This window comes from Pelodiscus sinensis, chromosome 33 (genome assembly GCF_049634645.1).
Source record: "Pelodiscus sinensis isolate JC-2024 chromosome 33, ASM4963464v1, whole genome shotgun sequence".
In the NCBI taxonomy this organism is placed as follows: Eukaryota; Metazoa; Chordata; order Testudines; family Trionychidae; genus Pelodiscus; species Pelodiscus sinensis.
This window is the reverse complement of record NC_134743.1, coordinates 2,795,153-2,812,592: the sequence shown is the minus strand read 5'-3', so window position 1 is coordinate 2,812,592 and position 17,440 is coordinate 2,795,153. Positions and strand designations below refer to the sequence as shown.

Genomic DNA, 17,440 nt, shown 5'->3' with positions numbered 1-17,440 from the left:
TTGAGCCTCCCCATGCTGGTACACGGGTGTTCAGAGGCTTCATAGCAGCTGCCTGGGTGTGGGCCCCATTTCCAGCCGTGCCTCCCAGTCAGCACGCAACGGCTGTCGGAGCAGAGTGAGCTCCAAGGGCAGCCCCATCTACATGAGCAAACAGGGGCAGCTCCTGAGAACAGGTGTCTGGGAGGGGAGTGAGGTCTAGTGGTTAGAGCAAGGCACTGGGAGCAGGACCCTGGGTTCTATGCCCAGCCCCGGGACGCAGAGGCCGGTGTGTGCTGCCAGGCAGACCGTTGCCAGCTACTGGCTGAGGCCGGGACTCCCGCTCGCTGTCTCAGCATTAGTTCTGGAGGCAGCCGCCCACAGCTCTCAGGAATGGCCCCTGCTGAGGCGAGGCCTGGCTGGGTGCTGGGTGTTAAAAGTCCAGCCGCACAGAGGGGCTGAGACAGGCTCCTACCTGCCCCGGCTCCACACGCCCCCCAAGAGCAGCCACGTGTCCCCTTCCAGCTCCTACACATCGGGGCAGCCAAGGGGTCCTGTCACGTCACAGGGGCAGGGCCCAATAGGGTTGTGGATTCGCTTCAAGACAGTCGGTTAGGGACAGAGAGTTGCTGTTATTGATCTCACTGTGTCACTGCTATTACAGGCTTAATACTGCCACATGGTTACCCAGCTACTGCAAAGTAATACCCCAATCAGCAGAGGTAAAGCAATGCACAGGAGAGTAACAGACACTTGGAAATGCTTCCGCCCGTTCAGGTCTGCAGGGAGTCCCGTTCCGGTCACCTCGCACGGGCCGCAGTGGCCGTGGCTCCAGCTAGGGGGATGCAGGGCACTCCTCGAGGTTTAGGTCCCTGGAGAGACTCACCGGACAGGAAACTCCCCGCACTAGTTACACTCCAATTGTTTACCGGGTGGGCACGAACCTGGCTCAGCGCCGTTCTTATCGCTCCTATGAGCTGAGACCGAGGTCAAACTTGTTACTGCTCAGTAGTGTCCCAGCTCCAGGCATGGCTTAAAGCGGATAACGCCCAGCTGCTGTTCGGGCTTGCAGGATCCCAGGCTATGTTCAGGTGGGTACAGCAGGGATGGAAACTTCCATCCCAGGCCTGCTAAGCTGCAGGACCCACATATGACTTTTATGTGACAGCTCTGCACACTGTCCCCGCCCCATACCGCTCTGCAGCTCCCATTGGCTAGGAACCGTGGCCAATGGGAGCAGTGGGGGCGGTGCCTGCAGATGGGGCAGTGCACAGAGCTGTGTGTCCATGCCTCCACTTAGCAGCTAGAGGGGGACATGCTGCTGCTTCCAGGAGTCAAGTGAAGTAAGCGCCGCCCTGCTCCCCGATGACCTGCTCCCGCCCTAATCCCCCTCCTGGCTCCCAACCCCTAGGTCCCAGCCCAGAGCCCCCGCCTATATCCAGCTTCATCCCCTCCCACACCCCAGCCTCCTGAGCTAGCCAGGGGAAAATGAGCCTGTGAACAATGGCAGTGGGGCATGGTGGAGTGGGGCGGGGCCTCAGAGAAAGGGTGGGCAGGGCCAGGGTGTTCGGTTTTGGGGGTTGGGATCCTACCGAGCACTCGGCAGCCGCAGGGAGACACGAGTCCTCCAGCAGATTCAGCTCTTTATTTGCATCTGCGCAGTCGGGATGGCTGTGACATGAGGGTCTCCCCCAGGGCTCCAGCCTGGCCATGTAGCACAGACACCTGCGGGGAGGGGCCATCTTGCACCCCGGGGAAGAGGTGCAGCCCCACCCCAGCAATGGCGGGGTCCATCAGGGACGGCCCCTCCTTGGCTGGGGTTGGAATGAGGGACCTGGAAACTCCTGCTCTGATGGCGGGGGGCTGCCCCACTGCTAATGAGACACCCGCCCCGGTGTGTGCCAACTTCGTGCTGCATCCCCCAGGAACTGCAGAGCCCACAGAATGTGGCTTGGGGGGAGGGGCAGAGGAATGCTCTGGGTCCCTGTGTTCATCCCAGGCTGGGCAGGCAGGGCCGGGAAGTTGGAAGCTCAGACGGCAGGGGAGCCGTGGGAGGCCGCAGAGGAGCTGTGGATGGCTCAGCTCTCCTGCAGGATGAAGAGAGCACGGGCGGTTAGGGAGCCCTGCCTGCAGGCCTGGGCAGGGATGCAGGGAGCTCCCGACCCCTCACCCACCTGGGCACTTCCCCAAACCCCGCCACCCATATAGCTAGTGCCTAGAGCTAGGCCCTGCCTGGTCCTAGGACTCCTGGCTCCCACGTCCCCTGTTTTGTCTCCTGCTTCCACTCCCCTCCCAGGGCTGGGACAGATCCCAGGAGTCCTGGACACCAGCCCCCTCCCTTCTAACACCCTGGACCCCACTCCCCTCCCAGAGAGGAGCTATCTCTCTCTCTGCGCATGGCCGTGTACCTGGCAGACCACGCTGATGTCCTCGTGGTGGGTGCAGTCGTGGTAGCCCCAGACGCGGTGGGCACAGTTCTGCAGGGTCTTCTCGGTGCCTTTGCAGCGGACGTCATCCAGCCAGATTCTCCCCGTAGCCTTGCCAAAGCGGGGCCGGTCCCTGAGCTTTGCAACCATTGGCTCAGCAGTGCCACAGCCCAGCTCCCGGCACACCACGTCGGCACTGGAATTGGACCAGTGGTCGTCGCACACGGTGCCCCACTCCCCGTCATACTGCACCTCCAGCCGCCCGGCGCACCTCCCTGGGCCGTCCACCAGCCGCAGCGCAAAGGGCTCTGCAAGGAAGGGGGGCGTTAGCTGGGGAAGTGCCCCAGTGCATCCTGGGGAGGCATAACCTGGCTGGTGGAGGGGACTTGACCCCTCCTCCCCCCCACACACAGATGGCTTTGCTGGCTGAGCCCAGCCAGCGGGGGCAGCTGTCGCCAAGCTCAGCAGGGACCACGGCGCATGCCGCTCCTTTGGGCAGGGAGGCAGGGGATGTGCAACGCCCAGGATACCCACGTGGCACCGGGGACTGTCACGTTATTGGATTTCAGTCGGAACATGCAGATCATTGTTGCGCCCCCTGGTGTGTGTTTCCCCACATTCTGGGCCACGTGGGCCACGTGAGGGGTCCAATGACAGCCACTGCTTAGCTGAGTCTGTCTGTGCTGCTCACATGCATGGGGGGGTTGCATGTAGAGTTATGGGAATGGGCTCTGCACTTGTTTCTTAAACATTGTGGCTACGTCTAGACTGGCATGATTTTCCGGAAATGCTTTTAACGGAAAAGTGTTCCGTTAAAAGCATTTTCGGACCAGAGCCCTTTTTGCAGAAAAGCGTCCGTGCCAATCTAGACGTGGTTTTGCGCAAGAAAGCCCTGATCGCCATTTTCGCGATCGGGGCTTTTTTGCGCAAAACAAGACTACGTTGTCTACACTGGCCCTCTTGCGCAAAAGAATTTGCACAAGAGAGCTTTTGCCCGAACGGGAGCAGCATAGTATTTCTGCAAGAACACTGACAATCTTACATGAGATCGTCAGTGTTCTTGCGGAAATTCAAGCGGCCAGTGTAGACAGCTGGCAAGTTTTTCCGCAAAAGCACATGCTTTTGCGGAAAAACTTGCCAGTCTAAACGCAGCCTGTCTGTCTGGGAGACAGGAGCAGGCGTCAACCACCTATCGCAGAGTTTCTAAAGCGACCCACAAAGCCACGCTGAGAAAGCTGCTCACTGGCCGCTCCAGGGTTACTTGCAGGCTCCGTAGCCACGGAGCCTTATGGCTCCTATTGGCTCCAGTTTGCTGTTTTGTTTGCTACCAAGGGGAGCTGCGGGAAGCAGCATGTGCCAGCTCCCCTTGGCTGCAAACAGCGAACAACAACCAATGGGAGCCACAAGACTTCATGACCACAGAGAACTCGGAGAACCTATTTGGATTTGGTGAGATTGGTTTTTATAACTTCTCCTCTGTATAGACTGGGGCTGGTCTGTAGCCAGATTGGCAGCTGAGGTGTTCTTTGTGGGTGGTTGGATGCCTTACAGAGGAGGGAACACACACACACACACACAACACACACACACACACACACACACGTCTTGGGCAACAAATCACACACACACAGAGTCTTGGTAAACAAATATCCCTACAAGGGCCCCCCAACCTCCGGGCTGGGAGGCACCAGGCGGAAAGGGGGTGAGGGCCTGGCACCAGTTCTGCTTTCTCACCTTGGCACTTGACTCCGGTGTCCCGGTGGTAAGGGCAGGGCTTTTCTGCCCAGTCCTGAAATTGGCATTGGGTCAGCGAGGTCTCGTGCCCGGTGCAGTCCAGCAGGCCCAGCAGGATGGGCTCCGAGCTCCGACTGAACTTGCGGCAGCTTTGGGTGATGTACCGCGGGCTCCCGCAGCCCAGCTCCCGGCAAAGCACCTTGGCATCTGTCAGGTCCCAACCCAGCCCACACACGGCGCCCCAGCGGCCCTGGTGGAAAATCTCCACCTGCCCACTGCAGCGCGTGCCGTTGCTGCCCACCAGCCGGACCGGCACCTTTGGCACCTCTGCAGGGAAAAGCAGGTGGAGAGACAGAAATGACGAGCAGGAAGTGACCAAAACATACAGAGCGAGGGTAGACCCAGGACCTGGCTCCCAGCCTCCTGCTCTCACCACTAGGCCTTACTCTCAACAAAAGAACATAACGGCCATACCGGGTCAGACAAAAGGCCCAAGAACTTATTGGATAGTCTGTGCCCTGCTGTGAGTTTCCCAACATATGTCTGGATAGTTGAAGTCCCCCATCACCACCAAATCCTGCGCTTTGGATGATTTTGTTAGTTGTTTAAAAAAAGCCTCATCCACCTGGGTAGATGGCCTGTAGTAGACCCCTCGCATGACATCACCTTTGTTTTTTACCCCTTTTAGCCTAACCCAGAGACACTCAACACATCTGTCTCCCATGTCCATTTCCACCTAGCTAATTTAGACCCCATCATTTTATATGTCTAGTCGGGATTACGTTTTCCAATCTGCAATACTGTACATTTATCAGCGTTAAATTTCACTTGCCATTTTGTTGCCCGGTCACCCAGTGACAGTCTGCCTGGGACTTAACTACCCTGAGTACTTGTGTATCATCTGCAATTTTGCCACCTCACTGTTTATCCCTTTTTCCAAATCATTTTATGAATATATGGAATAGGACTGGTCCCAGAACAAGCCCCAGGCAGACAGCACTAGTGACCTCTCTCCATTCTGAAAACTGAAGATTTAACCCTGTCCTTTGTTTCCTCTTTCCTATCTTGAGCCAGTAATCAATCCTTGTCATGTTGCTGAATTGGAGGGAAGCAGCCAGATCGCTGCTGCACCCCTAGGTGGGGATGTTGGCCCCAGAAATTGGTATGGGGGGAGCCATGTGGGGTATTGAATGGGAGCTTATTGTTTGTTAATCTTATGTACAATATTTATGTGAGTATATAATGTCTGTGTGTGTAGGTAGGTATCTGTAATCTGTGTGGAAGCTGAATATTTCTGTGAATGTGGTTAAGCATTGCTATGGACAGGCTGAGTAGCAAAGCCCTGTGGAACAATGACTCTCAATAGGCTATGGACGCACCCAAAGAATGGGATTTGTCACCTGAGGGCAGCCAGCAGGAAACATAGAGATTGGCCTCTGACCAGGTGACTGGCTGCATACAAGAAGAGGCCAGGAAGGGGGTATAAAGAGGCCATGTGGTCGAGGCCATTTTGTTCTCAGCTCAGCACTTCATCCCAGAGGCAGCACTGCAGGGATTGAAGAGCCCGGAAGACCTGGGAACCCATCCTGATCGTAGGATGTGCAATAAGGACTTTTAACCAGCAGCTGTAACATCCCTGCTAGAGCCTGCATCGAGGACTGGGAGATTCGGTGCATGTAACATACTGTACTTTAATAACCTTACTCTCAGGCTTTTCTTTCTTGTAATAATAAACCTTTAGATATAGATTCTAAAGGATTGGCCCAGCGTGATTTGTGGTAAGGTCCAGAGGGTAAATTGACCAGGGATCTGTGGCTGGTTTCTTGGAACCGGACAGAACTTGTTCGGGGTAGGTGGGATTGGGTGCTAGGACCCCCCACCTGTGTATAGGCCCGGGGCCATCTGGGGCATGGATATTGCTGGGGTGTCGGAGGGGTTTTGCTCGGGAGGCTTCAGGCAGGCTGCTGAAGCGCTCTGTGGGACTGGTTTGTGGCCTGTTTGGAGAGGTTGCCAGTCAGGGGGACTGTAAAGGGCCCCGGATTTGAGCAATTCGCCCTGAGCGGACGCCCTAAGCTGTGCCCAGACACGGCCCGGTCCGTCACAATCCTTCAGGGACCTTCCCTCGAATCCCATGGCAGCTGACTTTGCTTAGGAGCCTTTGGTGAGGGCCCTTGACAAAGGCTTTCTGGAAATCTAGATCCTCAGTGGGGGGGCTTGTTGACCCCCTAAAAGAATTCAATAGATTAGTGAGGTATGAATTCCCTTTACAGAAACCCTGTGGACTCTTCCTCAACAAATTATGCTGACCTATGTCTGCACATGCTGTTCTTTACTATCGTTTCAACCAGTTGGCCCAGTACTGAAGTCACCTCTAGAGCCTTATAAAAAAACCTGGTGTCACATTAGCAATCTTCCAGTCATTTGGGATAGAAGCCGGGCGGGGGCGGGGCCGTGCATGTGCCGCACACCCAGGGGCGGAACTGCGCATGCAGCGCAAGAATAGCTCAGGCCGGACCTGGTCACTAAGCGGGCACATATAAATGTCCCGGCGGGCGCCACGTGGGACCACTGCATTAGAGACTAACAAAAATATATACAGCCTCGTGGTCTGTAGACCGTCCAGTAGGCGGGGCTGTGCACTGGGGCTGGCAGTTAAGGCCAGACAAAGCACTGAAGGGTGCTAGGACCTGGCTCCCAGCCCCCAACCCACTCAGCCCCACTCCGCTCTCAGAGCCAGGAACAGATCCCAGGAGACCTGGCTTCCAGCCCTGCTGGAGGGTGAGAGTGGTGGGGGGGTTGTGTGGACACCATAGGCGTGCGCAGGGAGTGTGCCCAGGCACACCCTAATGTCTAAAAAACAAGTGGCTTTGCATTTTAATTTAATTGCATGATATGCTCTTTTAAGTAAAGTTTAGTTAATTAAAAAAAATAAGTTTAGTTAAGTTTTAGTTTCTTTAGTTTGTTTGATGAATAAAAATAAAGTCCTTTATGATGGAGTATTCAATAAATGTTCACCTTTAAAAAAAATTTAAAAAAAAAATTCCCTGGGTGCACACCCTAATGAAATGTGCTGCACACGCCTATGGTGGACAGTGGCCGTGTCCAGAAAGCGGGGCCCAGGCCCTGCTTGTCCCAAGCCCAGGACCTGCCAGGTCCCTCCCTGCCACAAGGGACGACTGTGCAGCGCTGACCCAGCAAGGCCAGTGAGTCAGAGCTCAGCCCCCAACCTGGGACCCCAGAAATCCTCCCCTGCATCTGGGCTCACCATGGCAACGAGCCCCCACGTGCTCCTTGTGGTCGCAATTGCCCCCTGGATCCTCATATGTGCAGTTCCCCAGCGCCGCCTCCGTCCCCTGGCACTGCACGTCCGTCAGCAGGACAGGCTGTGATTCAGACCCTGGGCCGAACACGCCGCTACTCAGGGACTCCACAGCCTGCCCGCAGCCCAGCTGCCTGCACACCACGGCCACGTCCTTCTCGTCCCAGCCGTCGTCACACACAGTGCCCCAGCGCCCGGCCACAAGCACCTCCACTCGCCCGGCGCAGCCGTGGGGGCCCCCCACCAGCCTCACATCTGCAAAGCAAACAGCTGCTGGGATGCCCGCTCCGGGCTGCAGGGAAGGGCCCAGAGGCTGCAGGGCCAGAGGCCCTTAACTGAGGCCCTAGAAATGGATCATAACCAGTGCCCCTGCTTTACAGAAGAGAAATGGAGACACAGAGACAGGACTCAGCTTACTCCTGGTCACCAGGGTTGCCAGGTGTCCGGTTTTGTACCGGACAGTACGGTATTTGCACCGTCTGTCTGGTAGAAAAATTCAGAAACTACCGGACAAGTGCAATGTCCGGTATTGTTTGAATTTCCGGCTGGGTGCCGGACCTAAGCCTGGCGGGGGCGGGGGAGTGACTGGGAGGTGGGGGCGCAATTGGCACTGGGAGCCTGTGGTCACGTGCAAAAGCCGGGTGGGGCGGGGACTGGAACGCCCAGCCCCGCCCCCGGCCCGTCTTCTGCTCGCAACTAAAGGGAGTGCCTGCCCGGGGCGTGGCCCCTTGGACTTCGGCTGCAGATAGTGGTTGCACCCCACCCCTGCCAGGTCTGCTTCCCGCCCCCCCTCCCACCTCTCCCCTCCTCTCTTCCAGCGCCACAGCCCTCGACCCCCCCCCCCAGCTCTGCTTCCTGCCCCCCCCTTTCCTCCCGGCCAGCCCCGTGGCCCCTGACCCCCCTAGCTCTGTTTCCCATCCCCCCCTCCCGTCCCCTTCCTTCCTCCTGGCTGGCCCCCAAACCTTCCCCATCAGCTCTGCTTCCCGCCCCCCGGTTCCCTTCCCTCGCTCAAGTATGTCTGTTTTTTTGGCAGAGTCTACCTGGTAACCCTACTGGTCACACAGTGAGCCTTTTGAACACAGGGAATAGAAAGCCCTCCCCCCCCACACACACACACACACTCACTTTAAACCAGGGTGGACAAGCGGCGGCTCGTGGACCAGATCTGGCCGCCACGGTGCCTGATCCAGCCACGGCCCCCTCGCCAGCACTCTTACTGCAGAGCAGCTGCAGCCACTTCACAGAGCAGGCTGCTCCTTGCTGTGAATCTGCACAGGGAGGGAAAAGCTCCCTGCACTGCCCCAGTGTCCGGCCAATAGGAGCTGGGAAAGTCAGCTAAAGGTAGGGGAGGCAATGGCCCCTCCCTCTGCCCCCCACGCCCTCCCTGTGCTGGAGCAGAGCCACATGAGGGAGGTTGGGAAGAGCTAGAGACGGAGGGAGGGGCCAGGATAGCGGGGGTGGGGCATCAGAGAGGGGCGGGGCAAGGAAAGGCCACAGGGGGAGCGAGGGTGTTTGTGCAAGTGGACAGCTGGCGCCCCTCCGTGTTGCTGGGGGTGGGCAAACAGCTGGGGGTCTCTTCACTGGATCCAGCGCAGGGGGTCTGGCAGCTCCCAGTGCAGGCTGGGCCGGCAGCACAAGGACAAACCAGAGCGGCTGGGGCTGGAGGAACAAGCTGATGTCACCTTCCCAGGGGAACGGCCCCACGGCGAGGAGTCCCCCCGCAGGGCGCTCCTAGAGCCACGCTCCACTTTGCTCTGGTTCTGTGCTTGAACCCAGGCAGCCGCCTCGCTCCCATTGCCTGCTGGGAGCTGCGCTCGGACACCTGACTATACAAAGCGGGTCGTGGTCACTTCTGTTCAGGCCCTGCCGTGACACCAGGGTGGGATCCTGGCCTGGGCTCTGGCAAAGGGCAGGGGCCAAGGGGCCAGACGTACGTACCTGAGGGGGCAGAGACTTCCACGCTGGCAGCTGGGGAGAGAAGAGGAAACCATCAGGAGCAGAGAGGGGCCCTCACATCCCAAAGCTTCCCAGCCCCACGGCACCTGCAGGAAGGTGGCACCAGGTGGGGCAGAATTCAGAGCACTTGGGGCCAGACATGGCAGTGACAGGGGCTGGGACCTAGGAGACCGGGGCAGTCCCAGGCCAGTGGCCCATCGGCTGCTCTGCCCCCCCTCCCCCTCCCCCTCCCAACCTTGGTGCACAGAACAGCCCCATCAGGGCACAATCCCACCAGCACAGACTGAGCCCCCCTCCCTGTACAGGGCACGCGGCAGGGATGGGCTCAGCACAGCCTGGGGGGGAGAACAGGCGAGTTCTGTGAGCCCCCCCAGGAGGATACAAGGTGGGTGCCTGACACACACTGAGGCACCCGCACCAAGGCAGAAGCACAGTTGTAGGGGGTTCTGTATTGTGTGTGTGTGTGTGTGTGTGTGTGTGTGTGTGTGTGTGTGTGTGTGTGTGTGCTGCTTTGGTGACTGTTAACACACTGCAGATCCGGCTGTCACTGTGTCAGGCTTTTCACTGGCGAAAAGGCCCTGCAATCCCGCGGAGTCCTCCCTGAGATCTGGGAATGGGTAAGGGCAGGTGCCGTTCCCACCGGGCCCTAGGAACTGATCGAGGTTTTTTAAAATGAACTGCCTTGAGTCCTAGCACCTGGGGCAAGGTGGGTGCCCGAGACCTGGCTCCCAGCCCTGTTGGGGGGTGTCAGTCACGGGGGGTTGTGTGGGCTCTCACGAAGTCCAGAAAGTGGAGCCCAGGCCCTGCTTGTCCCAAGCCCAGGACCTGCCGGGTCCCTCCCTGCCACAAGGGTCGACTGTGCAGCGCTCACCCAGCAAGGCCAGTGACTCAGAACTCAGCCCCCAACTTGGGACCCCAGAAATCCTCCCGTCTCTCCCCTGAGCCAGGGTTGTTCAGGGCTCTCCAGGCCAGCTCACCTTGGCAACGAGCCCCCACGTAGTCACAGTTGTCTCCAGGAACCTCATACGTGCAGGTCTCCAGCGCCGCCTCCGTCCTCCAGCACTGCACGTCCGTCAGCAGGACAGGTTGTGACTTGGGGCCCGGGCTGAACACGCTGCTATTTGTCACTTCCAAGGCCTGCCCACAGCCCAGCCGCCTGCACACCACGGCCACGTCCTTCTCGTCCCAGCTGTCGTCACACACGGTGCCCCAGCGCCCGTCCACAAGCACCTCCACTTGCCCGGCACAGCTGTGGGGGCCCCCCACCAGCCTGACATCTGGCAAAGGAAACAGCTGCTGGGACGCCCGCTCAGGGCTGTGGGGAAGGACCCAGAGGCTGCAGGGCCAGAGGCCGGTAACTGAGCACCTGGAAATGGGTCATAACTAGTGCCCCTACTTTACAGAAGGGAAACTGAGGCACAGAGTAAGGACTCAGTTTACCCTTGGTCACACAGTGAGCCTTGTGCACACAGGGAATAGAATCCACCCCCTCCCCCCACACACATACACTCTAACCCAGGGAGGGCAAGAGGCGGTTTGCGGACCAGATCCGGCCACCACGGTGCCAGATCCAGCTCACGGCCCCCTGACCAGCACTCTTACTGCAGAGCAGCTGCAATTACTTCAAAGACCAGGCTGCTCCCTGCACTGTCCCCAGTGTCCGGCCAATAGGGCCTGGGAAATTCTGCTAAAGGCAGGGGAGCCAATGAAGCCTCCTCCATCTCCCCCCTTCCCCTCCCTCCATGCTGTAGCGGAGCTGCATGAGGGAGGGTGGGGAGAGACAGAAGGACGGGACAGTGGGGGTGGGGCATCAGAGAGGGGCGGGACAAAGACTCAGGCGGGAAGAGCCATAGGGGGAGCGAGGGTGTTCGTGCAAGTAGAAAGCTGGCGCCCCTCATTGTTGCTGGGGGTGGGCAAACAGCTGGGGGTCTCTTCCCTGGATCCAGCGCAGGGGGTCTGGCAGCTCCCAGTGCAGGCTGGGCCGACAGCAGAAGGACAAACCAGAGCGGCTGGGGCTGGAGGAACAAGGTGATGTCACCTTCCCAGGGGAACGGCCCCACGGCGAGGAGTCCCCCCGCCGGGCGCTCCTAGAGCCACGCTCCACTTTGCTCTGGTTCTGTGCTTGAACCCAGGCAGCCGCCTCGCTCCCACTGCCTGCTGGGACCTGCGTTCGGACACCTGACTGCAAAGCTGGTCGTGGTCACCTCTGCTCAGGCCCTGCCGTGACACTGGGGTGGGATCCTGGCCTGGGCTCTAGCAAAGGGCAGGTGCCAGGGGCCCACCCTGACATATGTTCCTGAGGGGGCAGAGACTCCCACGCTGGCAGCTGGGGAGGGAAGAGGAAACTGTCAGGAGCAGAGAGGGGCCCTCACACTCCAACACGGCACCTGCGGGAAGGTGGCGCCGGGTAGTGCAGAGTCCAGAGCCGTTAAGAAAAAGCGCTGAGAGGTGCTAGGACTTGGGAGAACGGGGGAGGCCCAGGCTGGCCCCAGCTCCAGCCCTGGTGCACAGAACAGCTCTGTCATGTTACTGCATTTTAGGGAAGCAGCCAGATCACTGCTGCACCCATGGGGGGGGTTGCCCCAAAAGTGGTACAAAGGGGTTCATGTGAGGTGTCAAATGAAAGCTTACTTCCTTCTGATTCTATATATGCTCTTCATGTACCTGTATAATGTCTGGGTGTGACATTATAGCTATGTACTCTGTGTCAATATTGGAAACTTCTGTTTGTGGCTGAGCAATAGACGAAGAATGCTCAGCCTATGGACATGCTAATGAGCAAGTCTCCATGGAACAACAGACCTCTGAAGGCCAAAGACACACCTGGACACTGACCATGTGACTGTCCCCAGCTTGGAAGAAGCCGGGGAGCGGGGGGGAGGGGGGGAGGGATATAAATATGCCATGTGGCCCACTCCATCTTGGTGCTCAGCTTAGCTTTTCATTCCAGAGGCAAGAGTGCAGGGATCAAGGAGCTGCAAAGAAGTGTGGACCCATCCTGATGTAGGATGTACACCAAAGACTTTTAAACCAGCAGTTATCGCATCTCTGCTGCAAGCCTGCATTGAGAACTGGGAGATTTGAAGCATGTAATGTATGACCTTACTCTCGCGCTTTTCTTTCTTTTAGTGATAAACCTTTAGATGTTAGATTCTAATGCATTGGCCCAGCGTGAGTTGTGGGTAAGATCCGGAGGGTAAATTGACCAGGGATCTGTGGCTGGTTTCTTGGAACTGGACAGAACTTGTTCGGGGTAGGTGGGATTGGGTTCTAAGACCCCTCACCTGTGGGCAGGCCCAGGGATGTTTGGGGCACGGAGAGCACTGGAGTGTCAGAGGGGTTTTGCTTGTGAGGCTTCTGGCTGGCCAGGCAGGCAGCTGAAGTGGACTGGAGGACTGGTTAGTGGCCTGTTTGGGAAGGTCTCCAGTCCGGGGGCTGTGAGGAGCCCTGAATTTGAGCAATTCGCCCTGCGCGGACGACCTCAGCTGTGCCCAGACCCGGCCCAGTCTGTCACAGTATCCTGCCGACTACGCCACCGTGACAGACCGAGCTAGGTCTGGGCACAGCTGAGGGCGTCCGCTCAAGGCAAATTGCTCAAATTCGGGGCTCCTTACAGCCCCCAGACTGGAGACCTTCCCAAATAGGCCACAAACCAGTCCCCCAGAACGCTTCAGCTGCCTGCCTGGCCAGCCAGAAGACTCACAAGCAAACTCCTCTGACACTCCAGTGCTCTCCATGCCCCAAACAGCCCCAGGTCCCTCCCTGCCACAAGGGCCGACCGTGCAGCGTTCACCCAGCAAGGCCATTGAGTCGGAACTCAGCCCCGAACCTGGAACCCCAGAAATCCTCCCATCTCTCCCCTGAGCCAGGGCTGTCCAGGGATCTCCAGGCCAGCTCACCTTGGCAGTGAGCCTCCGCGTCCTCCCTGTGATCACAGTTGCCCCCAGGATCCTTGTAGGTGCAGTTCCTCAGCGCCGCCTCCGTCCCCTGGCACTGCACGTCCATCAGCAGGACAGGCTGTGACTTGGGGCCTGGACCGATCACTCTGCTATTCGTCGCTCCCACAGCCTGTCCACAGCCCAGCTGCCTGCACACCACGGCCACGTCCTTCTCGTCCCAGCCGTCGTCACACACGGTGCCCCAGCGCCCGTCCACAAGCACCTCCACTCGCCCGGCGCAGCTGTGGGCGCCACCCACCAGCCTGACATCTGGCAAAGCAAACAGCTGTTGGGATGCCTACTCCGGGCTGTGGGAAGAGCCCAGAGGCTGCAGGGCCAGAGGCCGATAACTGTGCCCCTGGAAATGGGTCATAACCAGTGCCCCTGCTTTACAGAGGCACAGAGACAGGGCTCAGCTTAACCCAGTCACACAGGGAGCCTTGTACACACAGGGAATAGAAACCACTCCCTCCCCCCACACACTCTCACTCTAACCCAGGGTGGGCAAGAGGAGGCTTGCGGACCAGATCCAGCCGCCACGGTGCCTGATCCAGCCCACGGCCACCTCGCCAGCACTCTTACTGCAGAGCAGCTGCAGCCACTTCGAAGAGCAGGCTTAGGGTTGCCAGTCGGTTTCAAGAAACATACCGGACACATTTGACATGACATCCCAATCTGCATTACATCCCATTTAGAAAATACCCGACATTTCTATTGTCTCATTTCTATTTTCTCAATTTGTTTCCCGAACAGAAAGCTCCAATACTGGACTGTCTGGTTCAAAACCAGACACCTGGCAACCCTATGCAGGCTGCTCCTTGCTGTGAATCTGAGCAGGGAGGGGAAAGCTCCCTGCGCTGCCCCAGTGTCCGGCCAATAGGAGCTGGGAAAGTCTGCTGAAGGCAGGGGAGCAAATGAAGCCTCCTCCCTCTCCCCCCCACGCCCTCCCAATGCTGGAGCAGAGCCACATGAGGGAGGGAGGGGAGAGTGAGAGAGAGGGAAGGGCTGGGACACTGGGGGGGGAGCATCAGAAAGAGGCGGGGCCAGGACTCGGGCGGGAAGGCCCAAACGGGAGCGAGGGTGTGTGTGCAAATGGAAGCTGGCGCCCCTCAGTGTTGCTGGGGGTGGGCAAACAGCTGCGAGGCTGCTCCCCTGGATCCAGCACAGGGGGTCTGGCAGCTCCCAGCACAGGATGGAACCGGCAGCACAAGGACAAACCAGAGCGGCTGGGGCTGGAGGAACAAGCTGATGTCACCTTCCCAGGGGAACGGCCCCACGGCACGGAGTCCCCCCGCAGGGTGCTCCTAGAGCCACGCTCCACTTTGCTCTGGTTCTGTGCTTGAACCCAGGCAGCCGCCTCGCTCCCATTCCATGCTGGGACCTGCCCTGGGACACCACTGCTTGCTGGTCGTGGTCACATCTGCTCAGGCCCTGCGGTGTCGCCAGGGTGGGATCCTGGCCTGGGCTCTGGCAAAGGGCAGGTGCCACGCTCCCACCCTGAGATACATATTTGAGGGGGCAGAGACTCGCACACTGGCAGCTGAGGAGAGAAGGGGAAACCGTCGAAGCAGAGAGGGGCCCTCTCACCCCAAAGCTTCCCAGCCCCACGGCACCTGCGGGAAGGTGGCACCAGGTGGGGCAGAATTCAGAGCACTTGGGGCCAGACACGGCAGTGACAGGGGCTGGAACCTAGGAGACCGGGGCAGTCCCAGGCCAGTGGCCCATCGGCTGCTCTGCCCCCCCCCCCCAACCTTGGTGCACAGAACAGCCCCATCAGGGCACTATCCCACCAGCACAGACTGAGCCTCTCGCCTTGTACAGGGGCACGCGGCAGGGCTGGGCTCAGCACAGCCTGGGGAGGAGGCAGAACAGGCGAGTTCTGTGAGCGCCCCCAGGAGGATACAAGGTGGGTGCCTGACACACACTGAGGCACCCGCACCAAGGCAGAGGCAGAGGCACCATTGCAGGGGGCCCAGTACACATCGTGCGCGCATGTGTTTGTGTGTGTGCGTGTCTGTGTGCTGCTTTGTTGACTATTAACACACTGCGGATCCAGCTGTCACTGTGTCAGTGGCAAAAAAGCCTCGCAACCCCCCCAAGTCCTCCCTGAGCCCTGGGAATGGGTAAGAGCAGGTGCCTTTCCCACCGGGCTCTAGGAATTGATTGGGACTTTTTTAAATGAACTGCCTTGAGTCCTAGCACCTGGTGCAAGGTGGGTGCCCTCATCTGTGTAGTGACACCCACCCAGAGCCAAGAACAGACCCAGGAGCCCTGGCTCCCAGCCCTGCTGGGGGGTGTCAGTCACGGGGGGTTGTGTGGACACTGACCATGTCCAGAAAGCGGCGCCCAGGCCCTGCTTGTCCCAAGCCCAGGACCTGCCGGGTCCCTCCCTGCCACAAGGGCCGACCGGGCAGCACTCATCCAGCAAGGCCAGTGAGTCGGAACTCAGCCCCCAATCTGGAACCACAGAAACCCTCCCCTGCATAGAGGCTCACCCTGGCAACGAGCCCCCGCATCCTCGTTGTGGTTACAGTCGATCCCTGGATCCTCATATGTGCAGTTCCCCAGAGCCGCCTCCGTCCCCTGGCACTGCACGTCCGTCAGCAGGATAGGCTGTGACTCGGACCCTGGGCCGAACACGCCGCTACTCAGGGCTTCCATGGCCTGCCCACAGCCCAGCTGCCTGCACACCACGGCCACGTCCTTCTCGTCCCAGTCGTCGTCACACACGGTGCCCCAGCGCCCGTCCACAAGCACCTCCACTCGCCCGGCGCAGCTGTGGGGGCCCCCCACCAGCCTCACATCTGGCAAAGCAAACAGCTGCTGGGATGCCCGCTCCGGGCTGGGGGGAAAGGCCCAGAGGCAGCAGGGCCAGTAGCCGGTAACTGCGCCCCTGGAAATGGGTCATAACCAGTGCCCCTGCTTTACAGAAGGGAAACCGAGGCACAGAGACAGGACTTAGCTTACTCCTCCTGGTCACACAGTGGCTGTGTCTAGACTGGCGAGTTTTTCCGCAAAAGCAGCTGCAAAAGTTTTGCGCAAAAGGGCCAGTGTAGACAGCTCAGATTTGTTTTGCGCAAAAAAGCCCCAATCGCAAAAATGGCGATTGGGGCTTTTTTGCGCAAAAGCGCGTCTAGATTAGCACAGACGCTTCCCTGCAAAAAGTGCTTTTGCGGAAAAGTGTCCGTGCCAATCTAGATGCTCTTTTCCGCAAATGCTTTTAACGGAAAACTTTTCCATTAAAAGCATTTGCGGAAAATCATGCCAGTCTAGACGCAGCCTGTGAGTCTTGTGCAAACAGGGAATAGAAACCACCCCTCCCCCCACACACTCACTTTAACCCAGGTTGGGCAAGAGGCGGCTCGGGGGCCAGATCCGGCCGCCACGGTGCCTGATCCAGCCACGGCCCCCTCGCCAGCACTCTTACTGCAGAGCAGCTGCAGCCACTTCACAGAGCAGGCTGCTCCTTGCTGTGAATCTGCACAGGGAGGGGAAAGCTCCCTGCACTGCCCCAGTGTCCGGCCAATAGGAGCTGGGAAATTCTGCTGAAGCCAGGGTAGCAAATGAAGCCTCCTCATTTCCCTCTCTCCGTCCTCTCCGCTCTCTGTGCTGCAGCGGAGGCCACATGAGGGAGGGTGGGAAGAGCTAGAGACAGAGCGAGGGTCCGGGATACCATGGATGGGGCATCAGAGAGGGGCAGGGCAAGGACTGGGCAGGAAGGGAGGAGAGGGAGCGAGGGTGTTTGTGCAAGTGGAAAGCTGGCGCCCCTCCGTGTTGCTGGGGGTGGGCAAACAGCTGGGGGTCTCTTCCCTGGATCCAGCGCACGGGGTCTGGCAGGTCCCAGTGCAGGCTGGGCTGACAGCACAGGGACAAACCAGAGCGGCTGGGGCTGGAGGAACAAGCTGATGTCACCTTCCCAGGGGAACGGCCCCACGGCGAGGAGTCCCCCCGCAGGGCGCTCCTAGAGCCAGGCTCCACTTTGCTCTCGTTATGTGCTTGAACCCAGGCAGCCGCCTCGCTCCCACTGCCTGCTGGGACCTGCCCTAGGGCAGCTGACTCTGAAAAGCGGGTCATGGCAGAGCCATACTCAC

At 59.0% G+C, this 17,440-nt stretch overlaps 1 protein-coding gene across 1 annotated transcript in view; it reads right to left on the bottom strand.

The window, feature by feature from the left end:
• Positions 1-17,440, bottom strand: part of LOC102449031 (scavenger receptor cysteine-rich domain-containing protein DMBT1-like) — a 91,151-nt gene that overhangs the window by 56,006 nt on the left and 17,705 nt on the right. The window contains exons 8-11 of the mRNA XM_075914361.1: positions 15,845-16,153; positions 13,311-13,619; positions 10,389-10,688; positions 9,394-9,423 (exon numbers count right to left, since the gene is read on the bottom strand). Coding sequence (XP_075770476.1) covers positions 9,394-9,423; positions 10,389-10,688; positions 13,311-13,619; positions 15,845-16,153 — 948 coding nt within the window. The remainder of the gene's footprint in view (positions 1-9,393; positions 9,424-10,388; positions 10,689-13,310; positions 13,620-15,844; positions 16,154-17,440) is intronic.